This window comes from Syngnathus leptorhynchus, chromosome 10, assembly GCF_054491065.1.
Source record: "Syngnathus leptorhynchus isolate UIUO chromosome 10, UIUO_Slep, whole genome shotgun sequence".
Lineage (NCBI taxonomy): Eukaryota > Metazoa > Chordata > Actinopteri > Syngnathiformes > Syngnathidae > Syngnathus > Syngnathus leptorhynchus.
The window spans coordinates 6,439,609-6,466,303 of NC_141204.1; the positions used below are offsets into that span (position 1 = coordinate 6,439,609).

At 41.0% G+C, this 26,695-nt stretch overlaps 1 protein-coding gene across 3 annotated transcripts in view; it reads right to left on the reverse strand.

Moving 5' to 3' along the window:
• The window catches only part of LOC147050140 (A-type potassium channel modulatory protein KCNIP2), a 57,305-nt gene extending 43,764 nt beyond the window's left edge, over positions 1 to 13,541 (reverse strand). Inside the window, exon 1 of one of the 3 annotated variants that reach the window (XM_085921939.1) lies at positions 13,218 to 13,541. In XM_085921939.1, the coding sequence (XP_085778065.1) occupies positions 13,218 to 13,287 (70 nt within the window). In that variant the 5' untranslated portion in view covers positions 13,288 to 13,541. The remainder of the gene's footprint in view (positions 1 to 13,217) is intronic. The other 2 variants (XM_085921940.1, XM_085921938.1) reach the window with 2 other exon arrangements.
• Positions 13,542 to 26,695: the final 13,154 nt, after the last annotated feature.

The window sequence follows — 26,695 nt, forward strand, 5'->3', positions numbered from 1 at the left end:
GTCACCTTGAAACCAAACGGCATTTTGTGCGTGGGTGGGTTGAACATGTGTTGTACTTTAAAGACGCCCTAAAACTACAGAAACTGAAACTACTTTTGCAAGTGTCCCAATGAGCTTAATTCCTAACTATAAAACCACTGCCAGGTGCTGTTTTCTCCTCTTAGCTTGTCTTTGACCCAAACTTTTGATATCCTCTCCAGACAAGCAAAAGCCAACATTCTGTAACGCACCTGCAGGTGTTTGACAAATGCATCCAAGCTACCGGCTTTCCTATCTCATAGCGACGACGCCGCCACTGTTAGTTTAAGCTGCCTTGAGACCGTGGTTCAAATGTGCTTTAGAAGAGGGATAAAGAAAATGAGATGGAGAGGATGGAAGCCCAAGCCCAATACGCTTGAGGCCATTGCTGGTTGATATCAGATATCCCAGATTATAGCTACACAAACACACACCAGCAAACAGGCTGTTGTTTGGCTTCCTCCCCCCGATTTATACAAGAAGGTTAATGGTTGAAGTGACCCTCATGTGGGTAACCACCTTGAGATATTAAAAGCCAAGCTCCAGCATCGCTGTGGAGAAAAACTTGACCAGATGCCTCAGAGTTGACCATGAAGCCACAAAACAATCTTAAACTTGGTAACTCAAAGTACAATAGCGGATGAAACGGAAAATTAACAATTACAGGAATCTGCCCCCAGCAGTTTTCAATGTTGACTTCATGTTCTCCATCTTTTTTTTTTGAACCAAGTTCAAATCATCCATCCACAAACTGCACGGCAGTGCCAGTGCGGATAGACGACAAAAACGAATTATTTTTATTAAACAGGCCGTCTTCTGCGTTGCAAGTGCCTCTGGTGCTGAAGTAATTTGAAAGTTATGCCGGGCGCAACGTAAACATAAACATTATTGTCGGCAGCCTTGGCACCGCAGTCTAATAAGAGCAGACTATAGCAATTGTGATGGGAAAACTGTCACTGTTGCAGCCTCTTAATTAAGAGAGTGTAGAGCAAAGATTCCGTTGTAGAAAAGCAATTTTTCTTCAGGGCTGAAAATGCAAGGAGGGAAGAAAAGTAAATGTCTATACAGTTAAACTGTGCAATTTAATTATTACAATAGAACCCAGGAGGCTTCTTGGTGTCAGGTGTGACAAACACCTCTGAGCTTTGTGGTTCCAATCTCGTCTCTACTCTAAAAGCAAACGTGTTACATTAATTGAAGGCTTTAAATTGTCCGTAAGTGTACATGCAAGTCCGGCTGAATGTTTATATGTACCCGGGAAAATGCTCACATAAGACACCCTAAAATGGATCTAGTCCAAAACTTTAGCCTCTCATTTTGGAGATGGTTAACGTAAAACAAGAATTCAGGAACCTTGCAGCATTTGGTGCTCATCTTTCAGTCATTACACAACTTGGCTTGTGCACTCTCACTCAAATAGTATCTGCCAAACCTCCTTAAAGACACTAAATCGGAAAAGATTGTGGATAATTGGTTCATAGAGACCGAGGGGCAAACCTGGAGCAAACCACAAAAACACACTCCCAATCCGGGTGCTTCATTAAGGTGCTTAAGTGAGTGGCCAGAGCGAGAAAAGTGGAGTATCTCATAAACAACAAGCACGAAACAACCAACCAGCAAAAATATATATTTGCAAATGGGGATGTTCTCTTCCAGTGTCGGTGCTTTGTCAGCCATGCAAACTGGAATTATTATGAGCATGTGGGAAGTGTGCCAAATCACTGTCCCCTTCAATATTACAATGGGGGAGGGCTGAGCGGGGAAGAGTAACACACAACCCGAAGCCAACCTCGCGGCAGCTGGCAGAGGGCGATAAGACAAATGGGCAGCCAATGGGAAAAGGATGAGGAAAATGGAAGGTATTTTACCTAAGAAATGTCACACTTTTATTTGGCCTGTGCGGGGATCTAAATGAGCCAAATTTTGTGTGTGTTCATGCGAGCGTGTGTGTGAATCATGCACGTGGACACATTTTTGAAAACAACTTTGAAATGATTCTCCTTCTGTTGCATGGCATTGTGTGTCCAATGCCACCTCAAATGTAGATAAAATTTCCATTCTTTCAAGTGATAAATTTAAGCCTCGGCGAGTGCACTGCTAAATCTCGCCGGTTTCAGCCTGACTCGTGCTGAAATGTCTGTCATTATAGCACGCTACACAATTTAATTAAAGAGGGAGGAAGTGATGCAGAAAGTTCATCTAAAGTTTAGCTTGACGCGCCACTGGTGTAATCGCTTTTACTTTCACAGATTGTTCATTGTTGTCATTTAGGAGCCATCTTAAAGGTCACCTCGAGTGTGCGGGGATGATGCAGCTCTTGGCCTCAGAAAATGCTGACCGTGGAATTCAGAAGAGTTTTTGATGGTGATGATTTGTACTGTGGAACGATTTATTCCATATAGAGTTGATCTCAATGCTTTGAAAGTCAATCAAATCAAAGCTCAACCAGTTTATGACCAGCCAAAACGCAACATGAAAAGAGCGCCTGGTTGAGTGAGTCGACATTCCCGACGCGATGCCGCGCATGACACAAAAGAGTTGTTTGGGCTGAGGGCTGATGGAGCTGGAGGAGAAGAGAGGATTATTGTCAGAGCTTCTCTGTTGCCGCTGCCACAAAGCAGACTGCACATTCAGCAGAGAAGAAAGCGATACCATGAGAGCAAGGTGGATTTCAAGGCGAGTCGCTCGGCGTGTTGACATCAGCCGCTTCCTAAAATCCGAGAATGTTCAACTTTGTTTTTGTGCCAAAATTGCACTTTTATTTATTGTTTTGCATCTACCGCTTATTCCCAACTCCTGTTTATCAAAGAGAGTGGATATTTAGAAAGAGACTAGTCAAAACAGCATTCATTGCACCTGGATTATCCTCTGCACAAGGACACGAGAATATGTTGAATGTTGCATAGTGGTCACTAAAGTGTATTGAGCTTTTAAGCGGGTACATAGTGGGGTACAATCCAGTGTAGTTGAAATTTCTGAAAACAACCAAAGTGAGGAAAGATTTTTTTTTTCTTGCTGAAAGACAAAAATGAAAGACTGTGCGATGATGTACTGCAATGCAGTCACTTTTTTTCCCCAGCATTCAAACATAATTGGAAAGTTGACACGACCCATTCAATGTAAACCATTGATAAAGGTGATTAGATTTGCAGTGAAGCTGAAATTAAATTTTAAAAAAAAATCTCATTTGCAGGCCCGAAAATTAAAAGTCACACGTATCACCAATCATTGCTTGCTGAGACTGTAGCGGCTGGTCTTCATTGTTCCATTCTATCTTTAGACCGATTGTCAAACTAAAAGTTGAGTAAGAAAGGGAGAAACAAAGACATGGAGGAACCAATTTATCTCGTCTTGAGCAACTAAGCAGACTTTGGGAAAGATGTGCGCATGCACAGGCTTGTACTTTGCTGTCTGTTCTCTCTCTGCCGCCGCTGAAGGGATGCCACACACGCACAAATTTAAACACTCAAGCAATCCATCTACGGCTCTTCGCCGTAATTGTCTTGCTTAAAAAGGAAACAGAAGGTGTGGAATATGTGTGCAGATACAGCCGCAGCCATCTTAAGTGCAACACAAAATCTAGGTGACTGGAAAAAATTCCTTTCAACTCAAGAGTACTACTCCGATTTAAAAATTATATATTCTTAAGAAGGGAAGTAAAAATAATGCGTAACTGTACACACCTTATACCTGTAATGTGCTAGAGGGTGTGTACACGTGTGCAAATAGTGTTTATTTTTATTAGTTTATTTTAAAAATGCTATATTCTAAATAAATATTATAAATAGTAAATACATACATAGTATTTAGTTTTATTATTTTATTTAAAACATGTTAAAATCTATTTTCAATAAAAACCTTCAATTGTTTATGAAGCACTTTTTCATGTAGCTGGTATATATATATATATATATATATATATATATATATATATATATATATATATATATATATATATATATATATTTCCCATCATTTGTTAGGAGGTGTTTCCTGCTCATAACATCGCTTCAAATCGCCTTCACAGGCTGAGCAGTAACTCAACAAGCCAGGCGGGATTAAATTGTAAATCCGACCCCTTTGTTGCATAAGATGACATCAGACGTTGGAATATAAGCGGCCCGTGCCAAAGAACAAATGATTAAAAAGAAAAGAAGATTGTTCCTGGGAGCGTTGGATAACATGCGTGCGGCTGGCTGACGAAGAGCAGCTGCAGCAGTCTTTTCCATGCACCTACGGGCCATGACATTAGGAACACCCACACGGGCTAATGAGCTCCACCACGGGAGCTGACCTTCACCCACACCTGTGTCCCGTAGTTGGCGCTAATAGCTCACATTTTTCACAATTGGAAAAATAAATCCTGGCTCAAGTAGGTGAGTTTACACCCAAATAATGTCTGATGCTCAGGTCTCCCGATTCTGAGCCAGAGCATCCACTAATCAGAAAATGATGCTGCACCAGGCCATGAAACTTGGATTTGGCTCACCGCCCATCAAGCAGCAGTGAGTAGAAAGCCCATGAGATATAAGAGCAACCTCTTTGGAGCACGAGGTTATTTCGGTTTTCATCATCTGCAGGAACACATCTGAGCTTATTAAAATGCTTTTAAGTACCGGCGGGCTTGTCGGCGCTTTCGTTTGGCTGGCTGCCCTGCTCACATTAAACGCAATGATTGTTTGTTTTACAAAAGCATTGACAACACCAGAGAGTAGAAATAACCATTGCACTCAATTATATTGTATGCTAGCACTGAACTGGATCACAGTTATGAGAATACCGGAACACCTTAAAGGTCACCTAGCCAGCCATTTTTCTGTACGCTGCATTTTTATCCCAATTGCACATTTTAATATATCTACAGGGGGGGGGGGGGGGGTAGTGCAAAACCTTTCGTCGTTATGAATGTGACGGTGAAAAGCATACATTATCTTTTAAGGAATAAACAACGTGCACACAACAACACATAATTTTCCCTTGCAACACCTGATGCCTGCCTTCCACAATTTGTGGCCACCCAAGCATTGAGAGAGCTGAAGGTGAAGCCATTAACTTTGCATCTACTTACAGTAAATCACCTGACTGCACCTTAGGTCAGCTGAGGTCGGAGGGGAAATTGATACCAGCCAACCAGCTAGTGTCAACATCTACTCAAACTAAAAAGATGACCTTTAAACAACTTTGTAAAGCAGCGAAACAACATACGGAAACATAAGATGCGAGTAGTTATTGAGACAGTGACTTGCATTGTACATTACGAGCAATTTCTGTTCCCTGCCAAACTACAACAAAGCGTCGCTCGCTCATCAGCACACAGGGGGGGGGTGAAGCAACAAGCTCATATTTCAATGAAGAAATGTTATACTGGCTTCATTAATAATCATTAGCCCCTTAATGACTTGGTGTGTGTGTATGCGCAAGTGTGAACGCTCAAGTAATTCCCCTTCAGCAGACACAAGAAACAAAAGATCATTTAATGCGAAAGCATCAAAGTGTTTGACTACATTTTCCATCATTCCAATGAAAAATTGAAAGACAAGCTGTGTATATTAGGGCGGAGCTAAATTTAGCCTGGGTTGTTAGCGAGTTAAAGAGTGTCTGTAGTTCTAGGATTTTTTTTTTTTCTTCTAAATCTAGCGAGGAAGCTTTTAAGGCTAATGTGGCATGACAAGTTTGAAATTGTGTGAAGATGTTTTTGGATCATAATTGGTACAACATCCATGTTAGGGGTTGGGTTGACAAGTGTGAGTCATGTATTTGCTGTTGAATGAAAGAAAATGCCTTCATGGAGTTGTCGTGACTACAAATAAGATTAAGGGAGAGAGCAGAGTTTCACTTTGACAAAAGTTTGAAATCTTAATAAGCAAAGCAATTTGCAGGCATACTGGGAGTGGATTAGATATGACAGTTTTGACTTGCAATAAATTGCAGTCTAATCCTGAACATCCTCACCATTGCTCCAGAATGAACATAAATAGCAGCGCGCATATTATTCCGCCAACTCGGCAGAGCAACATTTCCCTTACGAAGGAATCTTGAATTTTCTTCTCAACATCCGTCCTCGTCTGCAACGCATTCAGTCACACAGGTAGAAGATGATTCTGCATGGCCGTTGACGGTCACTCCAACAATCACTCACCTCAGTGTATGTGTGTGTGTTGATTACTGGACTCGATCAGCTCTCATAAAATTCTGGTGGCGGGCCAGAGCACCAAGGGAGGACGCTGATGCGATGTCAGCTTGCAATGTGAGTAATCGCTTTTGGGAGGTGCCAGGAGGAGATGGAGTGCGAGTGAAAGGACAAAAGCGAGAAGAATGCAAAGGTTACTGTATATTATGAGCCAATTGATTTGGAGTGCTCGGGCCAGTCTGCCCTGTAATTGACTGGCAAGGAGTCCTGGGGTTTAGTCCACGGGCAATTTGACATAGCACAAAGACACAGAATATATAGAGTCCATCCAATTGTGCCTCTGTATATAAGTCACACCGCTCATCTTGGTCATGTGATACTTTCATCAAAATAAGAAAAGTCCAAAAGATGCCAAAGAAAAATCTACAACTTTAACATCGTTTTGAAACCCAAATATTTATATAATAGTATATAAACATGTACAAGAAACCAAATATGACCTTATTAGAATTTTTACAAACTCGAAATGAGAGACTATTCAAATTTTAAGTCCAAAAGCAGCCCTTGCATTGGATCTCATTGCATTGTGCAGGTGTACCTAATTTTGTGGTGAGTGAGTGTATATTCCACAGTAGCAAAAAGTACCTCATTCGGTGTTCTTGCAGCTTTTGGCTCTTGCCAGCCCGAGTGTTGCATTTAATCAATCTTGCTTGTTTTCAACTTTTAAAAAGTCTGTGTAGCTTTGTGGGGGTGGGTGGGGGAGTTTAATCTCCACACCTTTCAGTCATCTAGAGGGGTCAAAAAGTGTTTGACCAACGGTGTGTTTTTTTCTATGCAGACAAACCAGATTGCAGCTGGAACTACGATGGAAAAAAAAAAAGCTTGATACTTCCAATTCACATTTTATATTGAATTTCTACTCGAGATTCAATAAGTTTGTATGATTGATTCTCATGGCCATGACATACTGTATTCCTTTGGTCGCTCACTGTAATTTCTCTGCTGAACCAAGTAATTTAACAACTAAAAAAAAACATGTCAGGAGAGCACAATGAGCAGACAATACTTGGAAACACAGCTTTTAACCGCTACACCGTCATTGACTTTTCTCAGAAGATTCTTCCAATTCACTTCAATCATAAGTTACAGGAAAGCAGTCGGTTGACAGCAACATGCCAAATTCTCTCATCAACAAGCTACCTGATGTTTACCTCTGTGACCAGAAAAGGAGTTTTACAGAGGTTGGATTATTTTTAAATCCATTACAATGAAAACACAATAAAAATTGGATTTAACAGAAATGTGGAATAAAGATTCAACTCATTTGCTCTAATTGGCACTTATCATTACTTTAAGGCAATGTATGGTTCCAGATGTTTCATGCCCAAATCCAAATCAATGCATTAATTCAATGTGTGGATGCTCATAATTCTTTTTAATGTGTTGTTGCTCTAAACCTTCTGTCAAAAGCAGCTGACTCTAAGAACAACAGCCTTTGTGTGTGCACGTGTCTCTTCTAGAGAGTGACAGGACCATACCCCGGGGTTCCTCTAATCAGCTCCACCTCTCCTTCTTTCCCTCACTTCTTCGCTGTCAATCACACTGACGCCTTTACCGAGGAACCCTCATTGCACTCACTCTCACCCAGCAGGGTGCAAAGCTACATTTCACTTTGTGTAATCTCCAAAGTAGACTTAAAAACTAAATATGTTCTTTATCATATTATGGGCAAGAGTGCAATGTCAGAGAGACAAATCATCCAGACATTTAATACACCTTTCGGGCATCCTCCACACCACACACACACACACACCTACACTTGCAGTGCTCAGCTTGACTCCAGCTTCTTAAAGGTGACACGTGCATCTGATGACAAAGGACTCTCTCTCCATCTCTCTCTCTGCCTCATACCCACAGTGAGTGGATCTGAGTGATGTTCTACATAGCTTCTGAGCAGTAACATACTTTGGCTGTTTGCCAAGATCTCCTCCTCCACATACTGATGAGTGAGTGACTGCCAGTCTAATTGGAAAACGACTCCAGAGTTATTGGACAGAAAATCATCCCCTAATGCAAATCCAATGTTGTGAGTGACAGCGCAAAGAAGATCACTCAATAGCCCCCCCCCCCTCCATGTCCGCTCAATGCTATGTCAACCTCACAGACAGCACCCGGCTTCCAGACAGTTGATGAAAATGTGTGACAAGGCTCAAAAGTGTATTACTGACATCCACGCAGCTATTACACACGTGAGACTGAAAGGTGGCACTCATTTGTACAACTGAGGGAAATTGTTTCAAGGGTACCAGTTACAGCAACCCAAAACTAGATAGTTTGACAGTGAAGCATCAGTCAAGGGTGAGTAGTTTTATTTTACTTTTGTTTCATCATACAGATATATTTTGGCTTACATTGCAAAAACTGGAGTCTGGAACAAATGAATTGACTTGACATCATTTCCCATGGGGAAAATTGCTTCGAAATGAATATAACCTTGTCGAGCTATTAGAATGTAGAAGTTCCATTGAACTTTCATGTTCATCCACTCTGCATCGTTTGACCTTACCTCACATCCTCCTCTTTCTTCTGCAAACAATTCTGAATGAACATTTAGAGCAAAGAGATGAAAAGCCAGTTGGACAAAGCAAGACACGAGCCGGTGCTCATTTTAATAAACGATCACCTTGCCCCCTTCTGTAGTTTGGGTCAAAAACGAAACCTCGTTAGCATTGATCCTGCGGTCCCCGTTGTGGTCTGACAGACATGTAGAGGTGGACCGGAGGAGACAGTTTTTGGCAGGAAGTTGAGTAAGAGGATAGATACAGAGAAAGCTGAGAAGCGAAATCGGAATACTGGAAGTAAAGAGGAAGAGTGAGAAAGTGAAACAACAAACAAGGGTATTCATTTAACATGATGTGTGTAATGATGTCAAATATTTGAAACACATTTCTGGATGATGCCTTGATGACATTCATCTTTGAATACCTCCCTGACAGTGTCACACAAAACAAGGTTTTAACACATTTTTTGATTTGCTAATTAGACTATAGATGTTGTGGCTGGTGAGTGTACATAAGCATTATGTAATTTTGACGAAGGAGGTATGGAGGAGGGCAAAGAAGAGCAAATTAGAGTGCAACACAAGGGAGGCGGGAGGGGGTGGGGGAACTGTCATTGGGATTATTTAGAAAGATAACCGGTAGAGTCGGTGGTGCCTCGCCAAGGAAACTGTAGATGGGGCAATTATAGCAACATTATCTTTTCCACAGGCAAATATCCTCACGGAAAGGTGTAAATATTTTAGATGCTGGGGATACACAAGCAAGAATTATAGCGATGCAACAAGATGCTCATTATCACTACACGATGAGCCAAAACATACAAGAGTGTCATTGAACGGACCTAGACAGTTTCCATGTTTTTCCATGTCAGAAATAAAATGCTTTTTGTGGATAGGTTTCACAGTAATATTTGTGTTGCGCGTTTACTACAAATGGAAAATAAATCAATTAACATTAAAAGTAATACAAATAAAGCATTTTCAGGAAAACCCGCTTTATAAACTAGAAACTAAAATAAAAACTGAACTCTAATAGAAATTCCAAAACTATTCCAACCCTGGTCCCACCATCATTGAGTGTGAATTAAACCCACGCTGCCTGCAAGGAAGTCAGCGAGAGGCCACGACACTGTCGGTGGTGTTAATAAAACAACCCTGGGACCAGCCTAAGAGGCAATTTCACCCAGTCAAATTGTCCTCAGGACTCATTTGGGCAGCTCACATCAGCTCAAGCTTCCATTGGGGAAACGCAGCGATGCATCGACAGTATGCCCGTAAGAGTAACAATGCTTACAAGCCTAACAGAGCTATCAACCTTCTCCTTTCTCCTACTTCTACTCTCTCCAAGAAGGCAAATTTTGAGGAGTGATGAAAGAGAAGCTCAACAAGTGTGGGAGACAAGCCCGGAGACAACCGCAGGGGGTCACAAAAGCCCTGATGGCGTATTTAATCAGCTATTAGAAGTCCTGCTGCAACAAAAGTGACAAGCTAAACTAGTTTGCCCTGAAAACAGAAATGGTAAAAGTCTCATTCTATCCAGGGGGCACCACATGAGTCAGTGAGTAGGATGCGTGTGACATCCATCATCACTTGGTTAAATGGACAGGAAGAACTTTTTAAATGGTGTGTATATAATAGTGTAAGCGCATGAGTGTGTGTGCATATAAGATCATTCATTTGTGTAGGTGATATGATCCCTCGATGTGCCTTGTGAGGTGGAAGAGGGGATTACTGCAGCGCACCTCTATAATTACCTCTCATCTCTCAGCCGCTGCTCTCCAGCACAACAGGGAACGCGAGGCAGGCTACCACACGCACAGCGGAACACTCCACCAGCACAATGTAGCAGGCTGAGGGGGATTATTTCTAGAGGGTCATATTTCACTTGAACGTTGATTTGAGAACACCCACGCTGCCTTTAAGTAACACAGGTTAGCGGCGAGAGCGTGCACACACACACACACACACACACACACACACACACACACACACACACACACACACACACACACACACACTCCGTCAGCCAAACACACGTTGCTTCCAAGTCAGAATGACTCACCTGAAGCTACCCTTCCCACACAAAATCCCACTTAATAATCCATTCTTGTGCTGTACAGCTTTTTGTGTGCGTAGGGGCCCTGACAGAAAAGCACCTGTCACGGCATGAACACACACTGCCTATTATGACATCCAAATTCAACAATAGAAGTAAGTCTTCAAATGCATAGTCTTTTGTAAGTAGACAACAATTGTCAGCATCTGCTTTGAAGAGTCACTTTCAAAAGTCTGTCACACTTCAACATTGACATTTAATGACAGTCATGACATTCAAACATACACTTCCAACACTCAATTGATATTAAGGTGGCAGCATACATTTTGATTAACCTAACACAAACTTCTATTGCTGACATTTTACTACCCTCTCAACAATAGTGGCGATGCTGTATCCCACACACTCTCGCCTCACCAAACAAAAGCAACTTCAGCACGATCAACATGACTGCCACATTGACACGTGTCAGCTGACTCTAGTCTATTGCACGTCTTTTTATGCATGACGAGAGTAGCGCGACCCAGAAACGTGACCAGGCAATTTGCTGTTGGCACCACAGCACCATTTACTGGCAAATTGTGGCCAATTCTGGAACTAAAAGCCATAAACAGCTACCTTAGAAGGAGTGTTTTGAGTGAACTGGACAATATTTTTTGGTTCTGGGTGCTTTAAATTGAGGCTCTACTGTACCTCCAGAGGCGGATGAGTCGTTTAAGGGGCTTTAAACGCAGAAGTAGGGAGCACAGCTGCCTGAGACAGTACGTCATTCTTCTGCAAAGCCAGAGGTGCGTTCAAGCATGAGCTGGGAATGCTGCTTCGGCAGATGGCACTCAACAGCGTTCACATTAGCCAGGAGAGCTGAGAGCTACGACCTCAGGAGGCTGCTCTAGGGAGGAAAACATCCCACGAGAGAGATGACTGCTCATAGGGGGGGTCGTGGGATGCACAGGTACGCTCAAACTGCATGCCATGAAATGATTCATGAAATCTCAAGAATGGGACTCTTCATCCCATGAGGATTTTTACATTCTGTCATAAAGCATATGAAAGCGTACACAGATGTTTACCACGAAAGGCAATTATACTTCCAAGCATTCACATTTTAGAGTACCAAGAAAAAAGTTTGGCCTTTTTCCATTAACAGGCTGAAAAGCAATGAAGGCAATGATTTACCATTTACTAATCCAGAAATTCCCAACAACTTTTGTCACGCGAGTATTGCCATGAGGGATCATCAGGCGTGCTGCAGGAAATGACCTAGTCGCACATAATTGGTCTGAAAATTCTTATTGATTTACTGCAAACAATGCGTCTTTGTTCATCTATCTTTGCCTGTGATGTTCAGTGACAGGCAGAACAATGAAATGCCTTTTCACTTGATGCATGAGGTACGATGCTGTGCATCTACCTGTAAATGTTTTTTATGACATTTCTGTCTACTAGTGTAGAGAGTTTTCTAAAGTCTTAGTGCAAGAAGTGTTGGAAAACACAGCTAGTCCACAATGGCAGTGCTCCAATATACTCCCGTACGACTCAGCCGTCAGGATTATAAAATTTAATATCAAACGAAAAAATGTCTTTCTATAACAGCAATTCGTAGCACTCATATCCAATTTCTGAGGGAACAATGATTTCTGATTTTTTAGTCCACGGATAAAAAAAAGCTTCAGCCCATTAATGTTTCAAGTCAAAGCGTAAAAAACATAATTCCAGGCATCTTGTCGTTTATCTTTGTGTAAACCAAAGCAATGCCCCCCCCCCTCACCACTCAGCCTGGTCAGCAACAATCACAAATCAAATTGTTCACAGCAGTCACCAACATAACACAAACAAACACATGCAACAGATTCAATATAGTTTCATCATCCCTTCAATCCAATTGTTATAGCAAGTATCCATATTGGAGTAAAAAGTAGCAATGGGCATGATTAATTAATTAATTTATTGATTTTTATAATTGTTACTTTTATCTTCAGAAATTTCATGACAATGGGCCTGTATGTGGTTCATTAGTTGAAAGGGGAACATGTTTTCTGCCTGTATGGGCTTCTCTTCTAAATAAGCAAACTGCAAGTTACAAAACGTTTGCTCAGGAGGTTAAAAAAAAATGAAAATAAAATATCTTATACGATTGACATTATTTCCTATGGGAAAATTACGGACAGTGAATCAATTAACTAATGAATGACATTTTGGGAATGCGGGAGGCCAAACAGTGGAAAGAGGAAAAAGATGCAAACTCCACATATGAGCACAGATTTGAACCTCCAGCCTCTGAACTATCTGCAGCCAACTACCAAGTGGCCGTATGTCAACTTAAAAACTTGTGCAACACAGGTTATGAGCGCTCAGCCTCCCTGGAGTTAATTAGGAGGACTTGCAGAAAACATATTGAATCTTTGCCACAGCAAACGACACCCGGCGGTGGCCCAAAGGCTGAAAGTACTCACCCGTCAGCGGGTCGTAGGAACCGTCCAGCTCCCGGGAGTCGGTCAAGCTTTCTCGGTTTTTGTTCTTCATTCTTTTTTTTTATTCTAGTCTTCCTCCGTGCGCGCCAGGAAAAAACGGAAAACTATTACCTGGTTCCCCAATGGAGGGTGTTTTGAATTTCTCTTAAGCGAATTGCATACACCTGTTAACAAGCTTCATTTCCCGATCCATGAAGCTTCAAAAGAAAAGGCTTGCAATTGCCCGTCTTCTCTGCGTGCGTCTTGCTGCGGAGTGAGCCGTGCACGCGTCTGCGACCGCCCTCACTTGCGCGTTGCGCGCGCGCACGATATCGACAAAAAAAAGCCCGTCTCTCCCAACCACGGACAAATGCACTAAAATAAACAATTCTGCGTTCCAAACATTTATTCTGCCACATTATATATTTGATCCGTTTGTTTATCCACAAAATCACCACGCGCGCTCCCTAATAGAATGTCAAAAAGTGCACCTTCACATTTTTCTGTGACCACTTGTGACAAGGGTTGCTTCCCCCAAAAAATAGCAAATGAGGAATAATTGTGAAATATTGGTGCAATTTATGACCTTTGTGAGGAGATGATAGTGTTTTGGGTATTTTAATTGTGGTTGCACAATCTGAGATGTTACACCAACTTTCATGAATTGCTTCTCGACTGTTGATCTCGGCAACGGCATATGCTTCCTAATTTGATATTTCTCTGTTTTATGCATGTAGAAAGATGTGCCAAGGTGTGCCAAGGTGACGCCAGTGTGTGTGGCTCCTCGACTGTGCAGACTTTGTTTACATTTATGCTTTTTACAGAGAGACAAATAAAATGTCAAGACTTCACAGAGACCATCACCAGACACTTCTAAATTTCCAACCATCTCATAAAAAATTACAAAAGTTTGACTAGAGCATTTGACTATTGTAAACACATTGAACCTCTTTTCACCCAAAATATCATTGCTGACTAAAAACCGTGGAACTACAAAATTATTATTTTAAATCATCAAAGTACAGAGTAGAATGAGGCAACTTTCATTTCTGAAAGTTCCCCTTATTCGGATTTTGTCTATTTCTGATAAACAAGAGGCCCTCAATAACCGAAGGGCTTCCATTTTCCTGTCAACCAAAACCAACAAAATATTTCACAGATATGGTCGATTGGACACTGATTGGATTTCTGTCCGCGCTGAATAAAATGAGATGAGGAGAGCCAGATTTTAAATGAAGGCAAGGACGAGGGGATGCCGTTAGATCGATTTACGTCGCGTTGGAGGGGATTTGATGATACACGCGGCAAATAAGGAGAATAAGAGAGTCAGTGATGAAGCGGCCGTCTGAGACTGCAGCATGCCTGATGAAGGATTTATGATGAAACTTGACAGTGGAATCACACAAAGCACCCACTTTATTAAAATACATCGTATTTTATTATCAATGTTCTATATATAATATAAGTATACATCCAGCACATTAGATGAATATGAGAACTCTTAGTTAACATTAGGCATGCCTGCTAAAAAGTCTGAAATTTAAGTTTGGGTAGAAAGAGGGAATAGAGGAAGAAGGTGAAGGATCATGCATCAAAGAATTGAGATGTACCCTTTGGCTCTTAGCACACCTTCAAGGTGAGTCACCTGCCCTTGGCATTGAACTATGAATATTAAGAGCACAAATCACTACTGAGAGCCCTAAAGCAAAACAATGCGTGTTTATGCATTCAAATCAAGTCTTTAATCACCTCTACCTCGATCCAAGAAACAAGAGAAAACTCAAAGGCAGTTGCAACTTCAAAACAATCAAGCGACACAATATATTGGATATCACTCAAACATCTTTTTTTTCAAACATGATTGACATTCAATTAAATTCCTACGGGAACATGTTTTTTGTTCTCAACAGTGACGAATCCTTGTGGTTAAGAAAGCTAATCATTGAAGATTTTTTTTTGTGGGTTCCCAGAATATCGAGTGCAGCATCAGCAGAAAAGGATGATCGGCATCCCAGTCGCTGTCACTGGTGGTATTTTGATGCCCCCCCCCTCCCACACCTTCCTGAAATAAAGAGCGAAAATCTCCTTGGTAAGCGGCGTTAAAAAGTACTTCAAATGCGTGAACAACACTTTTCAATTGGTTTCATTATTGGCTGTAGACACTGTCCTCCAGCACTGAGCTGTCACTTTGGCCTCAGCCGCCAGCGCTCGAGAGACTGCAGATGTCCGCCGAGTCTGACTGACTGACAACACGCAAGCGCACCAACCAACGTGCACAAACATAGATGAAAATGTGGAATGCAAAACAGTCTTCAATAGCTTTGTATGATTGTATCCTGGGTGATTCTTTTATTTAAATTAAGAAAGACCAAAACGGTGGCTCAGAGTCATAAAGCAAAGTGATCCGCTCATCTTGAAAATGTCTGTCATTTGGAGACATGGAGGGCAGCAGAAACGTCACTTTTATAAATGCTCAATGGAGGTCTGATTGGAGTTCAATGACTGTCAAATCAAATTAAGTCCCCAAGAAGTCCATGTGATTAATCCGTCTTCCTTCAAACTTGACATCTTCTCCTCACCTTGTGCATATTTAAACCATCTTTTTTTTTTTTTTTTTTAAGCTGCGTGACAGAGGAAAAGATGACCTGAATGGCAAATTATGCTTACACAAGGGTCCCTCCAGAGACCCTTTTCATACAAGAAAAGATCAATTGAACCTCTTCCTCCTAATTAATAATAATGCACATTTAAATACCACCATTTATAAATACAAACTCCATCTTCAGGGAGGCACTGTCTAAGGAATGTTTTGTCTCTCCAGCACCTAAACGCCATGTGTTATATACAGCTCTAATAAGCACAGCTGCACTCTTGGCGACACACAACATGTTTTTCCTCTTGCATCGCCATCCTCCCCTGTTTCTCTACACAACATTGCAACATTGTGTTCACTTGAGTTTAATCTGAAGTGGCTTTGCACTTCATCTCCCCTCATTGCGCTCATTAGCGCACATCCAGCAGTCACGCCACATCCTCTCTGACACCACATGATATTTCCATTCAAGCTGAGTCAAACGTAAGCTTCCTGGCTACATGGGTCAATATTTTTCTTTCGGAATCTCACATTGCTGTCAATGGAGTGGCTCTGAAAGGAGCACGGCCTCCCTGGGAGGTGACCGGTGTCAGCCGGGGCGAGGCCACCTAATGTCACCTTTATCCTGAAAGATATCCTCGGAGACAGCAGGGCACAGAGGCGCGCAAGGATCCGGCTGGTAACATGGGGATTTGTGACTGAGTGGGTGTCCGACAAACCCTGACTTTACGAAAGATAATAAACACACTCTGTAAACTCAATATCAACATCAATCAACCACCAACAACAACATGCATTTTATAATTTTTTTTCAATTTAAATGCATCTTAAATTATGATGCTATATCTCACTGGGTGTACTTAATGAAGTGTCCCTTGATTGTATTTATGCTTTAAAAATATAAGCGCCTGGGAAAGCCAATCGAGATCATTCACATAAAGACACACAAGGAAAGAGTCTGAAACTGGTTTTCTCCATGAAACGATCGCTCGGGGGAATCTATGACGGATGTTAATCACATCACTTCATCTTGATCTGTCATCTGCATTGACTGACTTTTATCATCATTGCTGTGCTTCTGTCAACACAATTAATTGTCCTGCGCTTGTTTTCCATCCCAGAACACAAAGCCCAAATGTGCCGGACAATCACTTACAATCACAAATGGTTCTACGGCCCGCTAAGTAATCATCAGTAAGGGGAGGACCCATAAAGTCACACATGTGATAGATGGCACGGGCGGCAGGAGAAAGAAAAAGTATTTTGGAGAGATGGATGGAGAGTAAAGGCTTATGGAAACATGCTGGATATGATGGAAAGCGTTAACAGGCAAAGTGCCGATGTGCCGAGAGGACAGATGGATGGAGTCTGGCGGGCTATAAACTGTGCCAGCCTTTAGCCCCCAAATGTGTTGTCCCATTAACATCGCCAAGGGCTGCTTTTAAAAAAGTTGCGTGGCTGCTGATACTATTGTATTGTGGCGAGTTGGGATGCATTATCAGGATGCAGTCACTTCCTCTCATGATGCTCCTAAAAGCATCCATCTGAACGCTACCACCGCATACTTGTATCTGCTGTGAAACATATTGCCTGGCCAATTACTATGACCATCTGTTTAGTGCGTGTGTGATTGGGACTGTACAGTGGAACCGGGAAAGATCATCAGGGGTGCTGGTGGAAATTATCCAACTTAACTTAGTTTATTCAGAAAATTATTATTCATCCATTACAAATATGCATATATTTGCTCATCTGTTTCAGCGACATTCATATATTTTTGGACATTTTTCCTCAGCTGTGTCCTCTGAGATTTTCTTATATAAATGGGTGACTTAATAAAGTTTGAGAATTGAGAAATCAAACAATAATGATAATAATATATAGGAATGCAAACAATCATATATAGATCATTAAATAGCACTTCTTGTTTTATTATACTGAGCAGTGGTCGACAGGTTGGTGAACTTCCCGCGTGCACTGCGATAGTTAAGAGTCGATGAAACCAAACTTACTCGAAAATTGTTTTGCACAAGTCTATATAACCAAAGGTGGCAAATTTAGGTCCTGAAAGTAAAACCCCTGCCTCAGTTTGGCTTTTGCTAGACTTGCTTCTACTGCCCTAGATGTAAATGAGCTCATTTGCCTACCCAGCGACAATATGGCTAATTTTCGAAATTGTGAATTCAAGGTCATACTCTTTGGAAATTACACATATTTCACAGATTTTGTTGAGTATCCTAGTTAGCACAAAGCCTCTTAAGGTCACATGAATCCTGCAAGTCACGCAAACGATGGCCAAATGCATTGTGTCACTTGAGTTACTAATTTAGTCCTAGATGTGAATGGCCTTCCTATTGTGTGAGTGTGAATGCCAGTAATTGTGCACAAGCGTCCTCGGAGTGTTGAATAAGTAATGGCGAGGCGCCTAATGAAAGATAATGTCGAGCTAATGATCTGTCAAAATGAAGTGTTTGCTTCTCGAGGAAGAAAATCATCTCCCATCCTGTGATGAATACTAGATGAAATTATATGGCAATACATAGAATACACAAACAAAGGCAGTATGAGTAATTAAACAAATTCAAATTTGAATATTATCAGGTTTTCATCCTCTTCACTATCCAGAATACAGCAGAATAAAACTAATCCACCCAAAACAATCTTCTCGCCAACAGCTATGGAAAGAGGATTAACAGTGTTGTTTTCGTCTTGTCGATCCTGAGTCACTACAGAGTAAGCATGACTATTCCAAGTCATGGTTATTTATTACTCTAAGAGTTATTCAGTAGAATCGTTCATGATTCTCCAAAGGAATGAGATGGGTTTTAAGTGATTGTGCTTAAAACCTGAAAAGCAAATGGCAAAATCTTAGAGTGCTTGTATTGGATATCCTTAGCAGGTGCAAGTGTATCTCACGTCCTTTCTGGTGTGTGAATGTATCGGTTTTAAGCTACAAGATCGATAGTTGCACAAGTGTGGTAATCAGGTGCTGTAAATAAGGCAAAGATGCATGCACTTGTAAATTCACACTAATAGGAGACATGTTTGCACGCAGACTGGGTGTAATAGTGCACAACCAGCGATAATCATATGCGACAAGTACTGCATTCAGAGAGCAAGCGTCATTGAAGATTTTTTTTCTGCCGAAAAATGATGGCAAACTGTTTAAAAACAATGAACTGTTGCCACTCAAGTGGGCAGATGTTTTTTTTTAGATTTCCCCATTTGCATATATTCATTATTCTTTGTCAACAGCTCAGAAACGGTAACACATTGATTGAAGGGCTGGTGTATGGCGCAATCAATGCAGCGTTGCTTTTGCCATCCATAAAGGCCTCATCTCGGCGTGTCGTCCCACTTGAGACTGGCATTTACTGTGCGGTCGATACACTTATAAAGTGGTAGAAAGTCTTCATTTTGATTTATGGCAACACAAGGGAATTAAACACATGGATACCCATCTATTGTCTGAATACGTTGACTTTTGCCCCGAGGTTTTTTTGCTGGCTAATAGTGCGCCTGTGCGTGCCTTTAATGACCCAGTAGTTAAAACCTAAATGGGCTTTGCGGGACAGAATTAGTCAAGAATCCTACTTGTGAATCCCTTGTGTTTGTGATGTTAGATAGAGTCTGTATTCGATAGTCTGACCTTGATAATACTGATTCCCTTAAGGACCACGAGGATGGTTTGGCCATTTTTAGCCCACATAAATTCACTTCAGTCCATCAACATTCTACTCATCACTCCTAAGGCTGCAAAGAGTGGAGGAAACAAGATGTCTCTGTTTGGATGCTTCTGAACCCAACTGTCATCCAGCTGCCAGCATGAGGTGAAAGTGTGCAGTGACAGTTCACGAGAATACCCAGTTCAAATTAACTGCCAGTCAGCTGAATTCTTATGAAGGAATTCAATTAGGTAAATGGCTTCAGATATCCACCAACCTTCAAACCTATATGGTCAGCCATATATTAAGAAATGAAGTCATTTCAATAGAGTTTCTTCTTATTATTCTTGTTTTTATTATTAGTGATTTTTTTGGGAGGTTTATTCTTGTGGACCCCCTGAGCTATCCTTGCCCGTTAACTTTGGATAATCGTAACCCAACCTCCTCAAAATCCAAAACTACCCAGCGAGCAAGTGAAGAAAACAACCCAGCAATTTTTGGGCATGTAAGCTACTATTCGCCCTAGAAAAAGAGAGTGAGAGAAAAAGAAAGGAGGACTGTCAGTGGTGTAAAAAGCAAGATAAAGAGCAAGAGAGTGATGAGAATGTTAAAGGCAGTCGTGATGTGATTGGGGAGTAAGCAGAGCTCTACACTTGCCATGACAGGTAATCACTCACATGCAATGTGCTCTGACAGCACACAATGTGTTGCTGGAGCCCCCCACCCCCGACCCTCAACCTCACGCAAACATGCCACAATAACACATAGGCACCCGTGCACATGCCCAAGAAATTTTACCACATAAAATTGAAGCGTTAAGGTTTTAAGGAGTTTTAAATATCATATTCCCAAGTATGAAAATTATAAGCAGTACAACACAAAAGTTAGACCCATAATTCATTTTACAATTTTGTTTGTAGGTTGAAAAATATGACACAAACTAAGAAATAAATACACACCTATACGTAAACACAAATACATGCAGACTAATTTAAAGAGGTCTGACTACAGATGGCCTGCCCTCTGACTCGACTGACTTTGCCTCTAATAGACTGAGAGGAAGTCGACAGAAAGGGAGAGAATAGGAATAAGCAAATGCGGTAGGGAAAAATAATGGAAATAAAATGCAGGTAACCTAAGGCGGAGGCGGGAGAAAATGGAAATTGGAAAGAAAAAACAAAGATGTGGAAAAGCATCGATGAACAAACAAACTACAGTTCTTCATCTTACATGGCAAAACAAAATGGAAGTGCCACAAATGAGACATGTGACACATTGTCCCTTTTAAACACAATTATTAATTAAATAAATTGGGATGTTTTTCTGAAAATGAACAGTTTTTTTTTAAATTCAGATTTCTGTTTCATCATTTCTCTACCTGTTCACCATCAGAAGAGAGACTATAGTGACTACTCTCCATTGGCTCAAAACATACTGTAACTGCACACACACGCTCCAGGACTACATAAGTAATTGTTTGCCAACATCCAATCCAAAGTGAATTGAAGAGGCAATTTGTCACAGAGGTGGTCAAGGGACTGCCTGAAGTAGTGGTAAATTGATGGAGTTGAGCTACCCCAGCCGCTATCCGGCCCTTCCCTTTCAACCAAGAAGGGCCACGAGGCCCACGGGTAGCAGCTACTCTTTTGGGATTGCAACACAGCGACGCGGTCGCATTAACAATTACCTGACTTGATCAAGTAAGTCGTTTCACCTATCCCGGTCAATGGTGTTTTCTCACAAATCTGGCTTGTATTTGATTTTATTTACCTTTATTCATTCACTGCCATTGACGACTATAGACATCACATCCATTTGAACTGGGCTGGCACTGAAATCAAGAAGAACAGCTCAGCACACAAGACCTAACGTGTCATCTATATGTTTACTTGTAGCCACAGAGGCTACTCTCTTCTTTTTCTTTAATATACATCCCGTATTTCAGTTTTTTTTTTTAAATAGAGAGCCCCAAGTGTTCTGATTGAGTGCAAGATACACTATGTGACACAGCTCTTGTATTGAATATCATCAGACTGTGTGTAAGGTCACTTGACCTTGTCAGTGACCCAAAACTTCCTAATCAGACCAACCCTCCCACTGAACGTCTCCTGCGAGTCGAAAGTCCATCACACGTTTCCCGTCACCATTCCTTCACCGTCTTGCTGTCCTCCCCCGGGAAGCCAATAGAGTGCAGACACCCCCCCGTCCTCCTCCTGATAAATGAGCCACAGGAGTGGGAAGCCTCCCCTCTGCGGAGGAGACAATTACACATGGAAGTGGGAACGAGGGAACAGATAGGAAAGTGGCAGCTGGTCACTGAGCTGTGAAATACCGCGAGAGGAATGATGGCGCTTTCATGAGCTCTTCCTGACTAGATCATGTCCGTAGTGGTGTTTGCTTTTAGGAGGAAGTCTTACTCTCAACATGATAAGGATTGACCTAAAGGATAATGTTGAACAAGGTGCTCATTTGTGTCATGTTTCTCATTTTACCAGCCGCTACTGAATATTACTGTGGAGTAGGGCTGGGACAATAAAATATGAAGATAATTGACTGTAAAGGGTGCACCCTTAAAATTGCCGAGTTAAAAATTGGACCGACTCAGGAAGTTGGGTCAACTTATTTAAGGGTGTATTGATTAATACACGCGTATTCATTTTTTTTGTGGTCAATTAAGGAATTGTTGTCAATTGTGCATTCTAAATATGTTTGCATCTTGATATTGGCAATACTGTCATTTACACTTAATTGGACGTTTTGTAGCTGAGTCGAAACAGGAAAAAACAATTTAGTGATTTGCCTGTTTTGTTTATGCGGAAGGAACAAAGCATTCAGAGCCATCCAGTTAGTCTCCAAGGGGGAGGCAGTCGAAGCTGTCAGTCATGCAATCACACCAGCAACGTGGCAAACCCCCGACGGCCTGAGGCCAATACGAGCTGAAATGGCATGGCGTAGGTGGAGGGAGGGACGCGTGATCGAACCATTTACACATGACATTTACCCGCTAAACATGCTTGCTGGCCTTTGGGTACGACACATGCACTTCTTCACCAAGGCTCTTATTTCATGGCGAAAACAGAAATGCACTGGCGAGTCATTTATCAACATCTGACAGCATTTGGAATGTTTCCCATTCTTCATATAGCAGCGAGAACGAAAGATGACCTTTATTTTTTTTTAATAAATGTACTTACACGTTGCCTTGCCGTGTCCTCAACCACGTTTGTAGCAATTGTTCCCACACGAATCCCTCACGGGTTTGGAGACGACACCATTTTTGTTTGTTTGCATGTGATCTGACCATCTCTGAATGCTGACCACCAAAGGCCTTGAGTAAAATTTGAACGGATAGCAGAGTTCCACCAAGGGAGAAAAGCACTAGAGCTAAATCGATAACTGTGACACAGCTATGGGATGAAGACCTTAAGCTATATACAATCCAATGTAGTGGTACCTCCAAGTTATTGATTTAAGATTGTTGTGGCATCTGATGACATCACTCATACAAATTTGAAAGGAAGAAAATCAAGTGGCAACATGACACAAAATGGAGGAGACTATATTTCAATGTTGATTAGCAGAGTCATTGTTTTGAAACATTGGGCCCATAGATTTATATGACACTTCCAGCTGAACGTCAGTTAAATGCAGAAGAAAGTGCTGCCATGGCAATTTTTTTATACAGGTTCAGCTCTTAAAAGCAATTTTGCAGTCAGAGTAAACATGAATATTTCAGGTTTGGTCATGCAAAGTGAATGAATTTGGAGCACAGAAACTACATATTTGCATGTGATGATTTTTCCTCATTATGCAGGCTTCTAAGAAAATGCGTAAGTAGATTTCAGTAATCAGATTGGATTTGAATTTCTTTCTCTCTCCTTACAATCAAAGTGAGCAAAGATCCAATTGTTGAATGTCTCTTAAAGACTATCCAGTGGTATATCCTACCCAAATTGCTCGGAAAATGATTTGGACCCTCGCCTGTAAAACATTAAAATTTAAAGCCAGCACTTTTAGTTAAGCAGGAATAACAAGGCACGGAATATTATGCAAAGAGGCATTTTAAGTACTCTTCCACTAATGGTTCTGACTGCCATGATTCCCTTTCAGGTTTTTTTCTGAGGCGCAAATCAGGGCATCATTTCATGTAACGTCCTCCAGCGGAGTTATTGATCCTTTTATCAACAAACACTTTGGGATTTTTCTTTGGTGACCAACCCATGTGCCACGAAATCCTTTGTACATACAGCATCGAATATGAATGAAGTAACTCGTTCTACATGTTGCCTCTGAAGGAACATCAAGAAGACATCTGTCAAATTTAGCTCTGGTAAAATGACAGAAGCAATTACTCTTTAGCTAACGGGAAGAATTCAAAGTATCTTCCATCGCTGCGGTATCTCATTCGCCAGACACAACGAGTACAAAAGAACAAACCGAAAGAGAGCGAGAGATGAGGGTGAAAGATGCCAAGAGGCACCTACGCCGATCTCAGAGGTAGACGGCTAATTAATCTCCCAGCATGAGGGGAGGGGGATGTCAAAATAGCAAAGCGTGGACCCGAAACGACACTGAGCCAGAGAATGTTCACATTATAATGAACCAGTGATAGGCAATATAACAATACATGACTCACAATAACAGATCATGTGTTGTATGATGGAAATCCTGGAAGCCCTTTGTGAGATGTCACGTACGGTCTCAAAACATCAGATCATTTGCAGACCATGAGTGGTAATTAGAAATGGGATACAAGTACTGCCTTGAAGTTCTCCTCAAAGACTTCATTTTCAGCCAGCACCAGAAATGCCATGTAGGGTTGGAACTTTTTTTTCCCAAAAAGATAAGGTGACTAAGAAAACAATGTCCACCAGTTTGTTACCATGAAGGCAAGGTGATAGTTGGAGATGATGTCGGACCTCATGGAGAAGAATAAAAAAAAAATTGCTTTGATTTGTGACCATGTTTTGGACCAAATTAAATTTATCATCTGAGGTTCCACTATTTTATTTTATTGCGTAAAATACTTTATGTCTTGGTTGAATAGATGTCAACATAAGTGATTTAGTTGATCTTTTTGGAAATAACGCTCACTGAATTAGGCTTTTCAATTAACCTAAGATGCGAGTTTCTGAAATGTGTGTGGAAAAAACGAATTCCCTACTAGTGTATAATTAATTGTGCATTAAAACTGTGTCAAAAAATGTGTTAGTAGATTTGATAAAGTCTATTAAAATCAGCGCAATGAGATGGCTAAAAGTTGATAGATGCGTCCTTAAAACATTTCCACACAAAAACTCATGGTTAGCTTACACTATTAAAAAGTTCATTTCACAGAGGCTGCTCATGAACGAGACTGTCTCTCGGGTTATTTGAACCACTGCTATATGAAGCAGAGAGACTAAAAATAGCAGCGTATGAAAATGTTGTGATCAGCGCTTAATATCTAGGGTAGCATGTACCTGCATCGCTTTGCAAATCCCGCCCCACACGCACAAACAGTCGATGTGCATAGTCACAAAAGCTTGTTAGTGATAAATGTGAGATGACAATTAAAGTTTGCATTTAATTACTAATTTTTGCTGTCTTAAACTTGTTAGCATTAAGTTCCACATGTTGGGTGACGTATCTTGTCTAAGATTTTCAAAATACTAAGGTGCCCCAACCTCCATTCACTCCCCACACATTTCAATTCATTCAGCATTCAAATCTAATTGACAATAAATACAAAAAAATAAATGTCAAATCTCAGAGCACTAAGATAAAGCAGAACTTGAATATTTCAAGAGGCTGAAGTCAACAGCGGATATTCTCAATATGCAAAGACAGGTTGGATTGGCCTCTGAGGTGAAGCGCGCCATCTGCGTTTGCAACATTTGCAGGCAGAGAGGCTTCTTATGAGGCCTCAAGGTTCTACTTTTATAAGCTTTTATCCCCTTGCAAAAAAAAAAATACCTTCATCATAAATCAAAATCATGAAACTCAAACCATGGAGTCGAATGGAGTCTATGCATCGACAAAAAAAAAAAGATATGAGATCATACACATTTTTTTCAGTCTCTGAACTTGCGTACTTCCAATATTATTTCTGCTCCAATTCTTAGAGAGGCTTTTAAATTCACGCATATTACCTTTAGGTTTTGGGTTTTAAATTGGTCAATTTGGAGCCTATTTGAGACAAACAGGGTTGAGACTACGGTCCCCGTTCATGACTATTTCATGGATTTTTGGACTCATCTTTAATACAAGACGTTACGCAAGTTTGGAACTTTGAGTGGACTTTAAGTGAAAGTCTTGATAAGAACTGGCGGGAGACTTTCTGTCCCTTTGCCCTGACGGCAGCCACAGGATTTTTTCCTAAAGGTGTCAAACACTAAAGAGGGACGGTGGACCTTAAAGAATTATGTGTCAATACAATCAGTTCCCAAATCACAAACAAGTGCATGTCAACTGCGGTAATGGGTTAGGGCAAATATTTGAATAATTGAACAGCTTTGCTCTCTTTTGTGTTTCAAGTACGATTACGAAAAAGTTCCAGTGTGGTGACGAACACACACACACACGGGAGGACAAGCATTGACACACACCACCACCTCACTCCCCATATGCATTTTTAATATGTGCATTTGCTTTGCTTTCTTGCATAAGTCACTCCAATTTCAAGAATGTCGACCTAAATAAAAAAAAATAAAAACCCTAAAACACGTGACAAAGTCGCGCACCAAAGGGCACATGGCTATGTCTGTATTGGAGTTAAACAGTGACTTCCTAAAGTGAAATACAGTTCAGGCCTATTTGGATTGCTGCGTTCAGTTTGCCACTAAATAAATCCATTAAAATATATTTAATTGTTAATTTAGAAAATGTATGATGATGAATTTTAATCTATTTAAAAATAATAACATTGCAATGCGCAGAAATTCCTCTCATGCTACAATAATATGCAACCGATGTGTCAGACAAGACATGTATTAACTTTTTATACGACGCTGAGCACATCCACCATTTCAAACTCCCATGATGCATTGTGGCTGCATCAGCCCTGCAAGGCGCCACAGTATAGTATACATAATCAATTATTTTCTTGCGTCGTCACCTCTAGGGTAACCTTTCCAGTGGCACACGCCTAATTGCAAACGGAACCAAAAGTTATCACTTGCTGTAATGTTGTACGTTTCACTTTTATCTACTGTATATGTCAGTCCATGTAAAGTAAATCCAGC